The 17,140-nt window shown below is 51.1% G+C and overlaps 8 protein-coding genes across 8 annotated transcripts; 4 read left to right on the top strand and 4 right to left on the bottom strand.

Moving 5' to 3' along the window:
• Positions 1 to 774: 774 nt before the first annotated feature.
• LAESUDRAFT_702874 (uncharacterized protein) lies at positions 775 to 2,604 on the bottom strand. The gene is made up of 8 exons (XM_040906503.1): positions 2,122 to 2,604; positions 1,909 to 2,064; positions 1,776 to 1,854; positions 1,611 to 1,719; positions 1,533 to 1,552; positions 1,415 to 1,482; positions 1,323 to 1,363; positions 775 to 1,258 (listed from the first exon to the last, which is right to left on the bottom strand). Exons 1-8 carry the CDS (start codon positions 2,341 to 2,343, stop codon positions 928 to 930), a joined length of 1,026 nt encoding a protein of 341 aa, XP_040762660.1. The 5' UTR covers positions 2,344 to 2,604; the 3' UTR covers positions 775 to 927.
• Positions 2,605 to 3,497: 893 nt separating this feature from the next.
• LAESUDRAFT_247003 (uncharacterized protein) lies at positions 3,498 to 4,320 on the top strand. The gene has a single exon (XM_040901729.1). The coding sequence runs from the start codon at positions 3,580 to 3,582 to the stop codon at positions 4,273 to 4,275; it is 696 nt and encodes a 231-aa protein (XP_040762659.1). The 5' UTR covers positions 3,498 to 3,579; the 3' UTR covers positions 4,276 to 4,320.
• Positions 4,321 to 4,421: 101 nt separating this feature from the next.
• On the top strand, positions 4,422 to 4,865 carry LAESUDRAFT_727489 (uncharacterized protein). The gene has a single exon (XM_040909231.1). The coding sequence runs from the start codon at positions 4,697 to 4,699 to the stop codon at positions 4,853 to 4,855; it is 159 nt and encodes a 52-aa protein (XP_040762658.1). The 5' UTR covers positions 4,422 to 4,696; the 3' UTR covers positions 4,856 to 4,865.
• Positions 4,866 to 6,022: 1,157 nt separating this feature from the next.
• Positions 6,023 to 8,275, top strand: LAESUDRAFT_715230 (uncharacterized protein; the record flags this gene model as incomplete). The annotated part of the gene is made up of 13 exons (XM_040907126.1): positions 6,023 to 6,093; positions 6,146 to 6,224; positions 6,280 to 6,293; positions 6,450 to 6,514; positions 6,707 to 6,829; positions 7,072 to 7,083; positions 7,149 to 7,164; positions 7,195 to 7,273; positions 7,352 to 7,434; positions 7,502 to 7,555; positions 7,703 to 7,763; positions 7,904 to 8,026; positions 8,171 to 8,275. The coding sequence occupies 13 exons, from the start codon at positions 6,023 to 6,025 to the stop codon at positions 8,273 to 8,275; spliced, it is 885 nt and encodes a 294-aa protein (XP_040762657.1).
• A 619-nt stretch (positions 8,276 to 8,894) lies between these two features.
• On the bottom strand, positions 8,895 to 9,902 carry LAESUDRAFT_737718 (uncharacterized protein; the record flags this gene model as incomplete). Its single annotated transcript, XM_040910817.1, has 4 exons — positions 8,895 to 9,250; positions 9,318 to 9,438; positions 9,494 to 9,614; positions 9,670 to 9,902. 4 exons carry the CDS (start codon positions 9,900 to 9,902, stop codon positions 8,895 to 8,897), a joined length of 831 nt encoding a protein of 276 aa, XP_040762656.1.
• Positions 9,903 to 10,833: 931 nt separating this feature from the next.
• LAESUDRAFT_702867 (uncharacterized protein) lies at positions 10,834 to 12,076 on the top strand. The gene is made up of 4 exons (XM_040906502.1): positions 10,834 to 10,924; positions 10,973 to 11,239; positions 11,314 to 11,633; positions 11,704 to 12,076. Exons 1-4 carry the CDS (start codon positions 10,858 to 10,860, stop codon positions 11,887 to 11,889), a joined length of 840 nt encoding a protein of 279 aa, XP_040762655.1. The 5' UTR covers positions 10,834 to 10,857; the 3' UTR covers positions 11,890 to 12,076.
• Positions 12,077 to 12,212: 136 nt separating this feature from the next.
• On the bottom strand, positions 12,213 to 13,616 carry LAESUDRAFT_760660 (uncharacterized protein; the record flags this gene model as incomplete). The annotated part of the gene is made up of 4 exons (XM_040912780.1): positions 12,213 to 12,685; positions 12,743 to 12,906; positions 12,955 to 13,136; positions 13,185 to 13,616. The coding sequence occupies 4 exons, from the start codon at positions 13,614 to 13,616 to the stop codon at positions 12,213 to 12,215; spliced, it is 1,251 nt and encodes a 416-aa protein (XP_040762654.1).
• Positions 13,617 to 14,029: 413 nt separating this feature from the next.
• On the bottom strand, positions 14,030 to 15,428 carry LAESUDRAFT_656844 (uncharacterized protein; the record flags this gene model as incomplete). Its single annotated transcript, XM_040904646.1, has 3 exons — positions 14,030 to 14,499; positions 14,558 to 14,948; positions 14,997 to 15,428. The coding sequence occupies 3 exons, from the start codon at positions 15,426 to 15,428 to the stop codon at positions 14,030 to 14,032; spliced, it is 1,293 nt and encodes a 430-aa protein (XP_040762653.1).
• Between the last annotated feature and the right edge of the window lie 1,712 nt (positions 15,429 to 17,140).

The raw sequence follows: 17,140 nt of genomic DNA, 5'->3' as shown, positions 1-17,140 counted from the left end.
ATCTTATCTGATAATCGGGATGTGAAGCGATAGGAGACGGCAGGCCAGTTGAAACACGGCGGGGGTCTAGGAGAAGCGTCGCATCAGCGAATGAGCGAGCTTGCACGACCGGGGCATGTGCGCGAGCAGCGGGCGAATTCGCTGCTATTCGCTGAGGTCGGATCCAATCGCCGAATGTGCGAGCTTGAGACCTGCACGCGTCCGATGTCAGCAATCTACGCGAGATGGCCTCCCTCCGTCACAGGCACGGCGGCATCGGCCCCGTACTTCAGAGGAATGTTACGTGCCTAGAAAGCTGTGGATGTGGGCGGAGGTGCGAACTGTTGTAACCGTAGCCACCAAATAGACAAGCTTCCGATCCGCTGCGAACTCAGCGGGAAGTAGTAAAGCCAATTGGATCGTTGAAATGCTATTAAGCTTAGCTGTATTGGGCGACGTATGGGATGCTCATGAGAAATCCGCTTCGACACCTGCAGCTCACCAGTCATTGCTAACCAGACAAGTGCTTCTGCGAGTCCTTATAACCAATCGCGAAGAGCACGCTACTTGATGTGCATCCACTGGCGCACGACCACGATTGGGCTTGTGAACCAATCTGGAGACTAGCAGCTCATTGTAGCTACTGCTATTTGCAGCGTTCTGCTGGTGTAGAGTAGCGTATGAGAGAAGTTGCATGAGACGTGAGCGTCGCGTCTGCACAAGTCAGTGCCAGCTGATCTAACACCGCGATGATCTTGCCTCTCTCGATACTGATTATCTGATAACTGCCGCACTATCGACAAGGCAGACGCTCGCCACCACGACTCTCACTCACCGCATCTCCTCTTAATCGCTACTGAACCGTAGCTGTTGAACAGTGGTGAGAGCAATAATCTATCGAGGTACAATAGTTGGTATTCTACTGTGCTTTCTCGATGCGTTCTAGCCTCATGCCGCCATCACATCGAGCTCTATACCAACGTGCTCGTCCGAGAGCTTTCCAGGGAGGTGCACAGGATCATGGTCTCGGTGGATCGTTCGGGTAATGTTGATCGTCAGAGGTGGACGCCTAAACGGTTCTCCCGATGCTTGGGAGTGCCCAGCCTCCAGAGTGGTGCTCTGCGACGGCTGTTGACGGCCCCTCCGCGACCAACCCAGTCCGACACGTACGTTGATCAGCATGAACGCGATACCAACGATCGGGCATGTGAGGTTGTTGACTAGATATTCGAGATTCGAATGAACCTCGATCGTCACGAAATAGAAGATCGTCCAACATCTGTTAACAACGGACAGGTTAATATGAGCCTACGCATGGAAGGTACTCAAGGCAAGTCTCGTACGTGTAGATGGCCGCGCTCTCAACCAGGATGGCAAGTGCTTTCTAAGTACGCAACCACATTAGGATGGACCATGGCGATGCTCATCGACTCACTCGGCGGCTGGCCCCACTAACTCGATTCGAGAAAGCATCCGTCCGCCAAATCTTCCATGATATAAGACCTGGTGAAACGTGAGTCTATTGCCCACAACATATGTCCCAGAGCACTTACTGGTACAATATACATTCGTGCTATGCCCGACACAAACAGTCAAACACCAAGCATCAGGCGCCAGTCAGGACCACGCACCAAAGCGTAAACACACAGTTGCCCGTGACCCAGCAATCCACACGTAATACAAGACTCTGGTCCTCCAGTGACATTGTCGACATGAGATATGTACCCGCAATACCAGAAACTACCCATAAATGAGATGAAGAGGATGAATCCGATCGGTGAACACAGTCAGCTCACCAATTAGCCCAAGCAGACTAAGGGCAGGCACCATCATCACCAACATATTGCCAACCCATATGACCCAGAGACGATAAACCTAAGACGAAAAGAGCTGAACGTCGAGATATATCAGGAATTTAAACGAGCCTACCAATATGGCGTCGCCGACGATGATTGTAAAAACAAGGACACAATTTTGAACAATCGCGGTTGTCTGCGAGAAATCTGCATAGAACTCTGTAGGTGCCCTGCCACCGTCGTACAAAACAAAGGCCTGAAACAGCTGATAGGCTATAAGCACCCAGTACTATATGAGATGAAGATGAACGTGCCGATTCCTGATGAGTAGAGGAAGGTTTCTCACCATAGTGACCGATAAGAGAAGGCACACGCATGCAATGAACGTTGGCGACAAGGAAATCGAATAACGTCGTAGTGAAATGCTGCTTCGCCCACCAGATTTTGATCGCTCATAGCGAAGGAAGAGCCAGAGAGACGCTATGCATAGGACGAGGAAGACGCCATAGAGGAAGCTATTCAGGCAGACCGAAACTAGAATTGCAGAGAGCACAGATACCTCAGCCATAGTCTAGCCTAGAGGTGTGAGGAGACTCCAAGAGAGTAGCGCGATCAGGGATGCTGGTGACTTTCTTATGGGGGACCGAAGTTTTTAGCTCTGCCCGGAGAAGACATTGTCGAGTATCCTCGTAGGCAATGCCAGCCTCTCACGCCATTTCATATTGGGGTAGGCAGTTACATCACGAATCAGCGACCATGAGAGAGCAGGGAATGACGACTAGCCAGGCGTATGCATGATGCAGACAATTGGCAGGATTGGACACCTTCGATACGTGTCATAGTGTGTTGGAAGGCGGTCTTCGATGCCAGGGCTTTTATGCAACTATCGTTGAGCGCGAGATCTAGAGTCGGTGTGGTTCGCCAAGGTGAGACAAGCACGCAGGTCGTACTTCCTCCGAGCCGCAATAAGAGCTTCCGAGCCGCATGCGCAATGCTCTGAATTAACGAAGGATGACCCGCTGTTATTTCGGAGCGCCCCCGTCTGCTTCATGCGGTCGAGCCTCTGCAGAGTACTACTTCGATTGTAGCAGGCCGCGTGATTGGATCTTGATTCGGTCACCGTGCATTGAGAGGGACTTGTCGCATCTGCTCCTGCATTGGCCACTCCTGGATATCGAGAAAAGAGCACCATTGACACTATGACCTAGCATTTGTGTCTAGGCAGCTAGTACCTGAACTACATATATGATGTGATCGAGAACGTTGCTAGATGAGGCGTATTTGAGCGCGTAACATGCCCACTTGTGGGACGGACCAGTATCACCGCTATGTTCGGTTCGAAGGAGACACTGCAGGCATGAAGGCATTTATTCCCGCTGCAAATGCTCTGAAAATGTGTTCTAAAGTGTGACCTATGCAACACTATGCCCTAATTAGATAACTTTATTTCCCAAAAAGGCAGTCAATTACAATTTAGTGTCATTAAATAACGGTCGCAAATGCTTTCATGTCTGCGGTTCGGAGAGGGTCTGTGGTCCGCATACAAGAAATGCAGTCGCCGTTGTTGAGTGTAGTGACAGTCGCGACGGAGCGATGCTCTGAGTCCGCCAAAGTAACTGCCAACGGCGGCAGACTGCGGCAAGTCGTCACTGGTCAGCAGGTTACTAATACACGGAGTCGTTCCACTTTCGTCATGCGCTCTTGATTCTTGAACGGCTTTGTACTGCTTTTGCGTCTTTGAAAGTGCCTTCTGGGTCGTAAGCCTTCATGCCTGCCTCCGGTTAGGCCCAAACGACTTCCAGTCATGGATTTTTGTGATAAGATGACACCCATACAAGCAGATACCGAAGTATCGAAGACAAGGACGGAGTTTAGAAAGCGACCTTCTGAATGCGTAAAGAAGTCCTCTAGAGCTGTTGGACACCGAGAAGAATCGTATAGTGAAAGCTGGGGTTTTCGCGCCACAGACTGCGCTTGCAACTCTATCTGCGGATTTGAACGAGCTGCTGCTGCAAGAGATCAATGTGGCAACGCAGCCCACAGCAGCAACCAACGATTAGTTTTCTCATCGGCTTTGGCCACAAGCCTGACAACTAAATCTCCCAAAAGTCGGCATCTGGAGTGTGACATCTTGCAGAGTCAACGAACACCGGGCGCTGCTTCCATTGCAGAGCATTGCAGTCTGACAGCTCGGCGAACGACGGCGGTAACGGCCCGATCACAGTGCACACCTTCGCTCCGGTGCTCCACGAACAACCAGTTGGCATCGTTCAACCATCCCGGACGAAAACGCATGCATGCAGATTTTTTGAAGATGGATCTCGGTAACATCTGGCACATTTTCATGCCACTTCGTACACCTACTACTTTGCAGATGAGTTTAGAAGGAATACGATCCTCACGTCGCGGCCGCTGCCTTAGAAATAGCCACAAAGTTAAGCCTCCCAGGAGTCATTCAAGTCGGCTGACTTGTGACGGTCAGCGTGATCCCAGTCGTTAACGCGAGTCTGTATCAAGTCATCTGCATCCATGCATAATGACTGTCGCGCTGAAGGTTAGCTTCTGACGGCTTGCTACTTAGTATCGGTCGCGCTCACCGAGATGATGGGTCCGTCGTTCGCATGAATGGATTCAAGACTCAGTCTTTCCAGGGGAGGTATCTTTGACTGGCATTACTGGACAAATAGCTCTGTTCTTGTGCTGGTGAGCCCACAAATATGAGAGAATGCTATGAGATACTCTCGCAAACATTCTCCCCCCCTCCCAAAAAAAAAGGTCTCCCCCCAGAGCGTCAATGAATCTGACACAATCCTTTTGCATTGCCACGCAGGTTTTTGCACGCGTTTATGAGGGGCTTCATTTCCACGAATGGCAAGAAAACAGTCATGCACAGTCCCTGTTGTGGGCATAAAACCCACCGGATGGACACGCAGGTTCCTAAGTTTCCCACAGCATCTATGATCAAACCAACTCCACACGTAGTCAGCATCGCCTGTACCTTCTACATTGCTAACGCGTTTCAGTACGTTGCCTGTGTTGGAAGTCATACGGACTTTATGTCCAGTGGGACACGGACTTAGACATTCCGCGCTTATTCGCTTATGTAATCACGTAGCCACAAGCGCGCTCAATCTTTTCCTGCTACCTCAGCACTCGCATTATACATCGAGGCTGAGGTGAGTACCTACTGGACTCCTTTACTTAGTCTTTACTGATATACTGTAGTCACTCGCTTTCCTATGTGTCTACAGGTATTTATATAGCACTCGCATTATACATCGAGGCTGAGTCACTCGCTTTCCTATGTGTCTACAGCCCTCGGAAATTTTCACCTCGGACAATAGCCTGAATCTTCTTTGTTGCCTGTACTATTTGATTATCTGCTGCATGCGCTTATGGTTATCACAGTGCGGAAATATTACAGTGCGGAAATATCATATTGCCGGCTAGGAACTTTTTCAAGGTAAGGCCACTGGGCTTTGCAAGGGACTTTCTTTTTCCAACTGCGTATTGTGCCTCAGAAGCAGAATAACATGCAAGGCCTTGACTGAGCGGCACCTCGCAAGACTTTGCAGGTCGGCGCCCACCATCGTACAAAAGTCCGAGACCGTTGTAAAGCATTAGTATCGTGGTGGAAAGATACCATAGCTTCTGATAGGTACGTGATCGAATTTAATCATCATCATCAAATTCGACCACGTACCTATCAGTGCCGCGCAGGCTGTGGTGAACAAAGTTTGACACAACGCGAAACGAGCTCAGCCGCCGCTAGAACCACGAAAGATGTTCAAGTTTAAACCTTACAACATGTTCCACGGTATGTCGCGTTTGATAGATCATAAGCATTTGCAAAAGGGGAGCGCTGAATGTCTTCGTGTGTGCGTGGTGGTAGAGTATCTTGCAGTTCATATTGATGCAACGCGAAACACACAGGATGGTCCATTGCGGATGCGTCTATGCAGGATGCAGTGATAATATCAGGCGCCCTGGTACACACAGTCTATTGAGATACTAATGACTATGGAGTGGATGACACGGCTAAAGACGTAATCGATATCAATGGTATGCTCGTTGCTTTCATCAGGGTCAAACCTCTCGACAGTGTTTTCGTCAAGACCTCTACAAAGGAGATCTGATCTTTCCGAGTGTGCCGACCATGAAACGTGACCACCGTGATGAGGTACCCACCGTCGTATTTTAAAACGACCTGCGTGTATGGTCTCGTCGTCCCACTCCTGAGCCCTCTAATGACGGAATTGAATCATTACCTCAACAGCACAGCAGGGCCTTTGATGATTGGTGTCCTGTTTGCCATGGTGTGAGTGACTTCCCCCATCTGTTGAAGAGACTGGTGCAAACGCTTCATGCAGGCTCTATGGCTGCACCTGCGCCCATGTATTGTGCTACACGTGGCACTTCCCTGAAGACTCGATCAGAGTTAAGGCTTTGGTATGTGAAGTATTCTTCTGCATACAAGGGCATGCCACTCATCCGGTGACACAAGGTTTTAATGTTATGGTATGTGTCTCACTATGAATGCAACTGTCACTGCTTTCGGATACTGACCATCGTGTAGGATGCTGGGCACCTTAACCGCTGTGAGCAACATTGAGGTATATCATGAATCTCCTTGCACGGTGTGATGAGTCTGAAATCCGCACCCTTTCGATCCAGGTCCTGTGGTACTATTATGCAAGTGGGCATGCAAACATCCCCAAATTACAAATCGCTGATCAGACGTGAGTGGATCTTTCATTTCATTGTGTCGGTCATCATGACTGATGATTGTTCGTGCGACAGCTTTCTATCCATGAGTTCTTGCATCGGACTGGGATGATTCTGCTAATGAGCGCCAATAGATGGAATTCGCCTTATCAGTAATTTACATACCTTTTATGATGATACATAATCTCTCTCATATATATATGTAGGCAGTGATTGTCTTGATCGTACAATGGTAAATTCCCTCTCACACACTGAATCCGTCAATTTCCTGCCAGTTCTTCTAACTCCAGCCTCTGCTGCTAGCTTCTACATTCATAAGGTTTGGAAACGTAAGCATATATCCCTTGGCTATGTTGAATAGAACTGAGCAGATGTCGCTCCGGAAGTTCTTGCTAGGATGAAGTTCATTGAGCCCGTGAGCATCATTGCGGTTCGTACCCATGAACACGCTGTCGCGTTTCCGGCTCATTTGCATAAAACAATGACAGGTTGTTACAGTGCTAGCATATTGCAGTAGGACATCCTCCTTTCTCTGAAGCTGATCGTGTCGCTTATTTGATCTGTCTTACAGGCTGTGGCTTCTGTTCGTATCCTGCAGATACCCGATTTCGACATTACGTGTTACGCTGACATTCCTCCGTATTCAAGACATTGCTAACCTCTTGTACGTTTTTAATAATCACACGTCTGACAGTTTTCTGTTGACGCTTTGGCGACCCGATAACCGCAGAACTCACGACGCGTTGGACGCTGTCGTCATCGTGAAGTCGAATGTGAGTCCTGTCCTCCTCGAAGCTCGATTATCCAGTGCATTCTGACGTAGAACACATCAGATTCCTGCATGCATACAGCCTGCGCTCGCGTCCGTCACCGACGTCTATATCAGTGCAGCGTTGGTGTGGGGGCTGAGGAGGGAGACCCCAGCATACCGAAGGTATTGGGCTTAGATGATGGCTGCGACTATCGACCGTCTTGCTGATAGCACTCCATTCTGCTTATAGTACGCAAATGCTCATGCAAAAACTGACGATCTACGCCGTCAATCGCGGAGTTTTGTTAGCGTAATTGAGTCCAATATATTAGCCGTCAGAAGCTTTTACGCAACTAACGGCCGTACTACGATCGTGCAGCTACTCGGACTGGCAACAGCGAGTATTAATCATAACTTTTCTTGCGTCCGTATTGACTTCGAATCCTGGCAGTATCTCGCTTTCAATCGCGAAATTTGCTATTGGCAAATCTTTCATTACCCGCTTAGTAAACGTAAGCCCCTCCATAGACCGTCACACATTCACACTGACGGGATCGCTTCCGCAGTATACGTGAACTCGTTCCTTTCGATGTAAGGAGAACACACCATACGGCGTGTCTACCTACCGCTGATCATCCTCTTCGTTCCTAAGGCTAAACTCTCGGCATCGTCTGGGCAACTCGGAGTCCGTCCACTTTTCAGACGGACTCTTGGATATTCCCATGGAGCGTCTGAACGATGTGATGAGATCTCCGCGAACCGTCGCACTTTCGCGGTGAGTCTTGAATCTAAAGCGTTCCTTCTGTGACCCCGACCTGATGTGCATTTTACGTGGCTCGTCTGCACAGGAGCAAGCAGGCATCTTCGAGCCAAGACGTCATTGTAATGCTGTAGCCATCATCCATACCACTGGCAGTAGTACTGTATTCATGCTGTTTACGTTCGCCATTTCGCGGGCTGGCAATGCCACCAAGGCCACGCAGTATCCAAGAACGCGGGTACTAAGGGCCCCGATACCTCTTAACAGTATTCAGGTATTCATGCTCTGATCATCTCATCTCTCCAATTAAAGTCAATAAAATGTGTGTCCGAGACGGCATCGAGCTGGGAAAGTCTGAAATGTTGTTCGGTGTCCATCCGGTCACGCTGTATGCATCCCGATTGTTAACAAAGTACGTCGTACAGGATGCTATAACAAACCCTCACACTTATAATGCTATGGACCCGATCGCATATTGCCGGACTTACCAGCTTTCGTCGCACTACAAGATAAAAAAAACCGCTGAAAACGGTCTCTTGTTCGGTGTGGTGGACGTCGGGTCGAGTTACGTGCGCATCAGCCACAGGCGTGTCTAGCGTCGCGATCACATGCTTTGGCCCACTGCACTGTTACAGAAACGTAGTGGCGCATCTCCAATGGGGGCACGTTCCATGCATAGGTCGAACGGTGCTTTCAACCAAAATCCGCTGATGAAGCAGTCCCGAGCCTCAGCGGCGTTGTCAGTCCCCGCCGTTACTGTTTTCCAATTGCATATAACGCAAAGGCTGGAAGGCCACGAGATGTGATTATCACTATTTGCAGATCACCACATAAAGATAGCAGTAATACGCGAAGATTGTTTCCAATCGACAAACGCAACAGCCTACTCGTTATCAAGTTCCGGTGCCATCGAGTCGAACGGGAACTGCATGATCGCAAGACCAGTGACCATTTGATCATCACCTATGGGCATCTTCTCGCTCGACACCACCCCAACGTACACTGTACCGTGCAGACCGTCGGGGACAACCGTGTTCCAGCTCGCGTCGTCGATGGGCGTGAATACGACCTCGAGCCCGCTGAGCCACGCAAGGAACGTCGGCGAGGCTTTGTTCGGGTTGTTGAAAGTCAGCGAGATGGTCGATCCAGGTTGAGGAGACATCGATGACACAGCAAGCACCGGAAGAGTGACCACCGGCAAAGGCGGGTTCGACGAGGGGCAGTCACTGATGTATGAAGCTACACGAAGTGAATAAGCATCGCATATAAATCGTTCGGGGAGTTTCCCTGGAGCATGACAACTCACCAGCAAGAGAGAAGGCGTCGCTAAAACCAAGTGGCGTCTCGAACGGACCGTCCCAGGGCTGAACCTTGAGCACAGAGGAGGATATCCACCCAGCTTGACGTTGCTCAACGGCCAAGATCGACTAATGTGATAGTTTGTTAATGGCGCACGGCAGTTCACGGATTAAAAAGACTTACTCCAGCTGCATTAAGGACACTCTTGTCCGAGATGTACTGGGCGGCACCAAGATACGCAGCGGCGCCGACGCCCTCGATAGCCATGGACAGGGCGACGAACGACGGCGGGTCTGTATACGGGCTGTCCATAGCGCATGGGTACTGCAAAGACTCTCGTAGTGAATGAAACAGCTCACAAACTGTACGTGCAAGGCTTCGGCGCAGCTGATCCCAGCGCCTCTTGGAGGAATTTGACATGGGTCATCTCGTTGGTTTCAATCTGCTCAAAACGGCCGCGGACCCAGGGCGGGAAGCCGGCATCGGCGAAGTCTTGTGCGTCGAACTTCTGCAGGGCACCTGAATAGAAGCTGCTCTCTAGGTACTCGAGCGTCAGGGCATATTGAAGGATGTTCGTGTCTGTAAGAGCCATGAACAAGAGTTGTTCAACTTGAACATCGCGACCTACCAGTGGGAGGAGGAGGCGCAGGAGCTGCAAGAACAACTGCTGCACTTGCGAGAGCGAGAACGACCTTCCAAGACATGTTGTGATGCTGAAGGAGGGGTGGGGTGTCGGAGGACGGGTAACGACTGTGGGCTAGCAAGGGAATGTGGGGGGTGCTCGAGAACCTCGACGAGGGAGGCAGACACGCAAACAGAGCCTTTTATATGTTGCAGCAAGTGAAGGGTGGCCACTGACAGAGGCTGGCATGTCAGGAGTGCCGCTGTCGCGGCCTGAAGCGATCGGGATGATCACATCGTCAAGTCCGAAGCCATTGATGTTGCAAATGAGCATATATCGAGTATCAAGGATCCTTTCAAATTGAAGATTGAATAAGTTGAAGGGGCAGTAGAAAACTGCCATCTCAGTTTATTCTGTTGGACTTTCTCCTTTCGGAAAATGACCTACCGGATTGGGCAGGCGAGCTGTTGCCGAGCTCCGCCGATCCAACCTGAAGCACGCGAAGCAGCTGCCATGGCCAGACGTGCGAGAACGCTCGCCGGGTTCTACATCTCAGTCATCAGCCATGGCCAACAGCTAGGACCACGAGCACTTACGACGTCAGGGCAAGCTTATACGAAACTTGCAGTCCGGAGCTTTGACTCAACATCTCGTTCGGCTTTTCCTCAAAGTCTCAAACGGTTTATGTTACACGTCCTTGCGTTTGCGTGCCGAGTTGGGGCTAGACTTTCTTGAGGCCCTCATAGTTATAAAACAGACCACAACAAAAAAAAGTCCAAGGGGGGCTCATGCTCCTCTGCTCGAGAGTTGGGCGAACCTCCGACAGCCGCAAACAAAGTTCTAACCGTGGGACAGTTCACGTGCACTCGATCAGGCGTGGAAGCGCTTGCAGGCGAAAGAGGTCCTCCACCATAGTATTCCGTTCATGTCTAAAGCTTTGGCTCGTCTCTGCTCAACCGCTGGACATGTTTCGTATCGGAGAATACCAGCAGGTAGCAACACTTTCTTTCCAAATTTGGAGCTGTACTCACAACCCGCAGGACTGAGGCTGCAGTCAAGGTCGCTTTCGAACGTGCAGCAGCCATTTCAGCCGGAGCGACCTTCACAACCAGACAGCCGTCCCCCATACCGAGGCGATTTCAAAAAAAGGAAACCTCCAAGCGCACAGTCCTTGCAGGAGCTCGCAGAAGGCCTCAACGCGCGTTTCAAACCGCTGAACTTCCCGCCGGAACTGGCTGCACGCATCCTAACCCACGCAACTCACTCTAATGCATACTACTTCAACAGCAATCGACTCTCCTTCATAGGTACGTTCTCTGTCACTTAAAGCTCACCGTTGTCCTAGTAGCTCACCAATGGTCCAACCGGCGACCGTCCACAGGCAGGCGCGTGCTGCAGTCCTACCTGCTCATGTTCGTCCACCAATCCCCGGCTCTCCGGCCTGATCACGACTACGAAATGATCATGGAGCGCACTCTCAACACCCGTGTTCTCGGACGACACGTCGCACCCGCCTGGGAATTTGGCGAGTTGATCAAGTGGAGACCGGTTACTGTAGGTCCGTTGGCCCACCGCCCGGCGGACGACGACATCAAAAGGTTCATCGCAACGCTGGACCCGAGCACGGCGTCGACGGTGGGAGTACACAAGGTGCACGGAACTTCGGTGGAAGCCCTAGTGGGAGGCGTTTTCCATCAATTTGTGCGTGCCAACGTCCTCTTCATTCATTTGCCATCTTCTGACACGCTTCACATGCTCTGCTCTCTTGTAGGGTGGTGCAATCGCACATCGTCTCTTCCACACCCGTATGCTGCCCCACCTCCTCCTTCCAGGGCAAAGCGAGGGCCTTCACGACGCGTTTCATGAGGACGCTCATAACATCTATCTTCGCATGGGCGGGAGATTAGGGGATCTCGCTGCTCCTGCACGACAAAACACAGCGACATCCGAAGTATAGTAGGCAGTATGTCGCACCGATGCTATTAATGTGCTTTGCTCAGAATCGCCCGCCGGGTGTGAACCCCGTTGGCTGGAAGGTTCGTTCCATAAGACACAGACTATCCCAAAAACTTTGTGTGGCCGTGTTCCTCTGCCGGTTTTTCGGGGCTTATGTGGCGCACCACCTACTACCAGACTCCAGTCTTAGAGCCGAATGTTCATCCCGCCACACAACGGATTGACCGCTTAGCATATACGCTGAATATATGCGGAGGCAGCCCGCTGTCTTTCAATAAGCGAATTACATAAGGACATCAGACAAAGACGGCCTCTCGACGCCGTTCACCACCGGATCTCTGTCTGGGGCTCTCTGTCCAGGCAGATACTCAACTCCCAATCACCGACCCGTTTTGCCCACCGATACGTCTTGAGACCCTGATATCCTCCCCGCGGGCCCTGTATCTCTTTCCTAATCTCGTCGTACACCTCTGATGCCTTGCCCTTGACGAAATAGGCGACAAGCGACTGCCTCCGGTCATAGATCAGGATTGTCTCTGAAGCCATTGGACCGGAGCTCTGCTGGTTCTGCAGCTTGACAAGGAAGAGCTTGTCGCCGTGGATGTTGAGTTGTGGCTCGTCCGGGTTTGGTGATTTTATGTCATTCAAGTCCGTGAGGGGCGTGTAATGATTGACCAGCACGCTGTACTTGCCCATTGGCCCAGGAACGACATTCGCGAAAGGAACTGTGCGCCAGACGCCGCCCCTGAGCGAACGGCATGTCCGCTTATGATGAGGCCAATCGGCCCGTTGGCAATCTAAGCGCATGGATGTCAGCTAGAGTACGCAGGCTGCGAGGGTGTCGCGGCATCTACCTTGTCCGCAGTACGAGACCGTTTGGCATTGCGAGCAGCGGCTGGAGGACTTCTTGCCACATAGGGCACAGCCCGTGTCGGAGTTCAGCTTGGCGATGTCCTCGTATCCGAGCGGCCCGACGGGCAATGGGAACGAAACTTTATAGTCGTCCTCGAAGTCCTGCCTTCACGGCTTGAAATCCGGCGAGAGAAGTTTCGTATTCATGGACAACAATTTGAGCAGAATTTTCTGTTCTAGGATGGTCGCTGTGATGCAATAGGCTGGGGGGCCGTACTTGTCGACCTGTGCCTGGCACCATTGTATCCCGAGTAGCGGGTTGTCGCCTTCAGCGAAGTTTTGATACAAGACCGCTATCACGGGCGTCTTGGCGTTCAGTTCATGCACCGACAGCAGCTACTCATGATGTGAGTTGTGGGAGAAAGTATAGAGCTTTGCACGTACCTTCACGTTGATCGCGGAGATCTCGCATTCCGGGTCTTGGATGACGCACCATCGAACGCCCTCGTCCCAGTACTTTCCTATCGACATAAGGGTCTGGCGCACGTCCATGATAGCGCTTTCATATAGGGGATAGGGATTGTTCTGGCCACGCTTTCTCGCCTCGAAGACGGTGTTGATTTCGGCCACATTGTTCCTTTTTACCGCCTCATGCACGGATCGGGAACCACCCATCGAGCCGTTCTCGGGCCACGGGTGAAGAGCCGCTGGATTTGATGGAGGATCCGGAAGGATCCTGGGTACATATTGGGCTGCATTCAAAGCCTGTCGGAGTCGTTTCTCCAACGCATCGCCTGGAAGCTTGCTGGCGGGCGGAAGGTCTATACCCAATTCCGACAATACTTTCAAAGTTTCTTCGCGAGTGAGTGTGTCCATTCTCATTTTTAGAGACTTGATTCCGAATGTATGAAGCGGTCGGACTCGTTCTTCGTCTAGAGGAGAAAGGAATTGTTGAGGCGAAAGACACGGAGCGAAGTCGCGTGGGGAGTGACCGGACGCGCTCGTCACATCACAGACGCGCCTGTCACACCGTAACATCACGCACCAAAAATTCATCGTAGACTGCTTATGCGAGTCCTCTACGCCTTTAGCATCAGCCAACAATGCAGAATCATGGATAGACGTAGTATCGATATTCATGACTTCATTCGAGGTTCGAGAAGCACATGCCAACATCGATATATACGGAGGGAGTTGGTGCGGGGGTAGACTGTAGCTGCTGTTTCATGACATCGGGAGAAAGAAATCAGGAGTATAATTGCCTTTGTGTTAAACAGCTCGCCATGCGTTCACCACTTGATGTCGGTCTGCGGCACTCTATCCACGCAGATACTCAACTCCCAGTCGCCCGCACGTTTCGCCCACCGATACGTCTTCACCCCGAAATATCCACCGCGAGGACCTCGAATTTCGCTTTTGATCTCGTCGAAGACATCTGGAGCCTTGTCTCTGACGAGAAACACGGTAAAAGAGTCCCGTCGGTCATATACCATGATGGACTCGTTCCCATGTGGCGTTATTTGTAGCTTCACGAGGAACAGCTTCTTGCCGTGGATGTCCGGATTGACCTCGTCGTCGGTGGATGATTTTATGTTGCTGAGGTCTCGAATGCTGTTGAGGGGTGTATATCTGTTGATGCGGACGCCCAGCATGCCCTCCCTGCCAGGCTGGACATTTGTGAAAGGGACGGTGCGCCAAGTACCGCCTTTGAGCGAGCGGCACGTGTGCTTGTGATCTGGCCAGTCCGCCCGCTGGCATTCTGAAGACGCCGCTGTTCGGTTAGGAGGGGCATCATACAGACCATATGTGCGACGTACCAGGTCCACAGTAGAATACGGACTGACATTGCTTGCAGCGGCTTGCATGATCTTTACCACACAAGACACATCCGGTTTCCTCGTTGAGCTTGGCAATGTCCTTGTTGCTGAGTGGCCCAACGGGTAGGAAGAAAGAAATGGTATAGTCTTGTTCAAGGAGCTGTCTGTGCGGCACAAATCCTGGAGAGACGTGCTTCGCGTTCATGGACAACAATTTTAATAGCACTTTCTGCTCCAGCAGCGACGCCTTGATAGATGGCGTCGAGCCATTGCTCCTCATCTGCGCCTGGACCCACCGCGCGCCCAGCTCCGAATTATTGTCTCTTGCGAACTGTCGGTAGAGAACGGCAATCAATGGCGTGTGGGTGTCGACCTCATGTACTGAGAGCAGCTGCGCGATGTGAAATTAACCGGAATTGTCACAAAGTACTACACTTACCCGCATGTTAATGGCAGACAGTTGACGCTGCGGGTCTTGTATAATGCACCACCGGAAACCTTCGTCCCAGAGCTTGCCTATGGACATGAGCGTCTGGCGAACGTCCACCATGACAATATCATGAAGTTCCGCAACAATATCCCTGCCACTCTGCTGCGCCCCGAAGATTGCCTTTGCCTCAGCCATGTTGTTCCTAGCAACGGCCTTGTGCACGGAGCGTTCATCCTCGATGGAGGAGGTTCGCGGCCAGACATTAATACTTCCAGGATCAATTGGAAGGCTTGTCAAGGTGTCCGACAGATATTGTGCTGCATTCAACGATTTTTGGAGGCGCATCCGCAACGCTTCGTCTGTAAGTTTTGTGGCCGGGGGGAGCTCTATACCCATTTCGGACAAAAGCTGCAAAGTTTCTTCGCGAGTGAACTTATTCATATTCATTTTGAGCCCTTCCTTAATCCTTAATATGACAAGACGTCAGTTGTGTCTGATAAAAGAGATGGGGTTGGCGAAACAAGACAGACGCCTCAGGAAGAAACGCCTTCGTCACGCCGTCGTGTCACGCGCACACTCGGTTTCAGTAACGGTCACATGTGGCCACCCGCCCACGGGATTGTAAGCACTCTACATAGTATCGTCTACCTAGCATCGCGCACAGATGTCGTGGAATTTTCGTAGCCTTAAGAATCAACAATCTGGCTGGCATACGCATGTGTGTAGTTATTCGCCATCTGCGCAAATGACTGCATACCACATCATCCCCTCCATCCCACAAAAGGCCATTACGTTGGCGGATAACGAGTGAAGGCTATTCGTTCAACAAGCATGCCAGAAATTGCCACTGCATACGTTTTCCATCACCATGATCGTGTCAGTGTTGATATGCACCGTATAGTTGACACAGCCCGTCGCTTTCGGTAAGTGCTCGACCAATTCTATGCAGCTGCTTCCCAATAAGCCATGTCAAACTAAGTAGCGGACTCTGCTCGTGATAAGCAATCTTGCTATACCATCGCATACAGCCTGGCAGATGACAAGAGCATTGAGGAGCAGCAGAACCATTTGACTCTTCGGTTGCGTATTTGTGATGCTCGCCAGAGTGTTATGGAGTAGCACACCCACTGTCCCAACCAGGTCCCACAGGAAAACATGCCGCTCGCACCGGTGACTACCAACGGCGCAGAACTATATCACGAAGACATATGTACACCCCGTGGCTCCCAGGTTTACAAGAGTCTCACCCCGATTCACGGCGCGGTATTCCACAGCGGTAAGGTCGAAGTCTCCCCATGTGACCTCTTTCACTGAGCTCATCAACAGCCATCTATCGGCCAATGTTATAATTCGCTGCCCAGCATAACCTACGTCTCGTTGCTTTGACGTTAAAGGACTGTCCGGGCTTCACGCCGTATACATCTGAGTAGATAGCTGCACTGAGAGTCGAGGAAGATAGCCAGACAGGGAACAAGTTGGCTGCATTCGTGCATGGCTCATTCAGAAAGAGCAGGTCCCGCCGCTTTCAACTCCACTAGACCAGCGATGGACCCGACGGAACAGAGGGCGGACTAACGATTCTGGCTTCAACCGCACGCTTTCATTCCTTGCTCACGCGGGGGAATAATCGGCGCCACAGCAGGCCATACTGGGGAGGTACCTTCGTACGTGCATCAATTCTTGGTGAGTCGATGACTTCCTCTGTGGTACAGCAAGCTTCCTTAATATATGCGCATGAGCCTATTAGACGTCCCGCTCTTCCCAAGAGGGGGGAAAGTTGCCGACTGAGGACGGACCACGGAGCCCCATGTCGAATCCTAGAATTCCTCCAGAACAACGACCCATCGAGACCTTTCTACAATGGGTTACCGGCTATTTCTCCACTCAGAATCTGTATTGGCATCTTTTGAAGCTTTGTCTGGCGAGAATATTCTCGCCGGACTAGCGTGTGTCCCATTCCTGATCTACCACTGAAGGGCCGATCAACACAGCAGCATATTTCTGCTGAGCAGTTCTAGAACCCAACCAAGCTGGATACGCTCAGCATCGGAGGTTTCTTGCACGAATATGGCATCCTGAAGAGTAAGTGATTCTCCATCTCCGAGTGCTGCGATGCGCTCTTGGGAGTTCAGACCAATATCGACGAAAAAAAA

This window comes from Laetiporus sulphureus (assembly GCF_001632365.1).
Source record: "Laetiporus sulphureus 93-53 unplaced genomic scaffold LAESUscaffold_29, whole genome shotgun sequence".
Taxonomy (NCBI): Eukaryota; Fungi; Basidiomycota; class Agaricomycetes; order Polyporales; family Laetiporaceae; genus Laetiporus; species Laetiporus sulphureus.
This window is presented reverse-complemented; position numbering and strand designations above follow the sequence as displayed.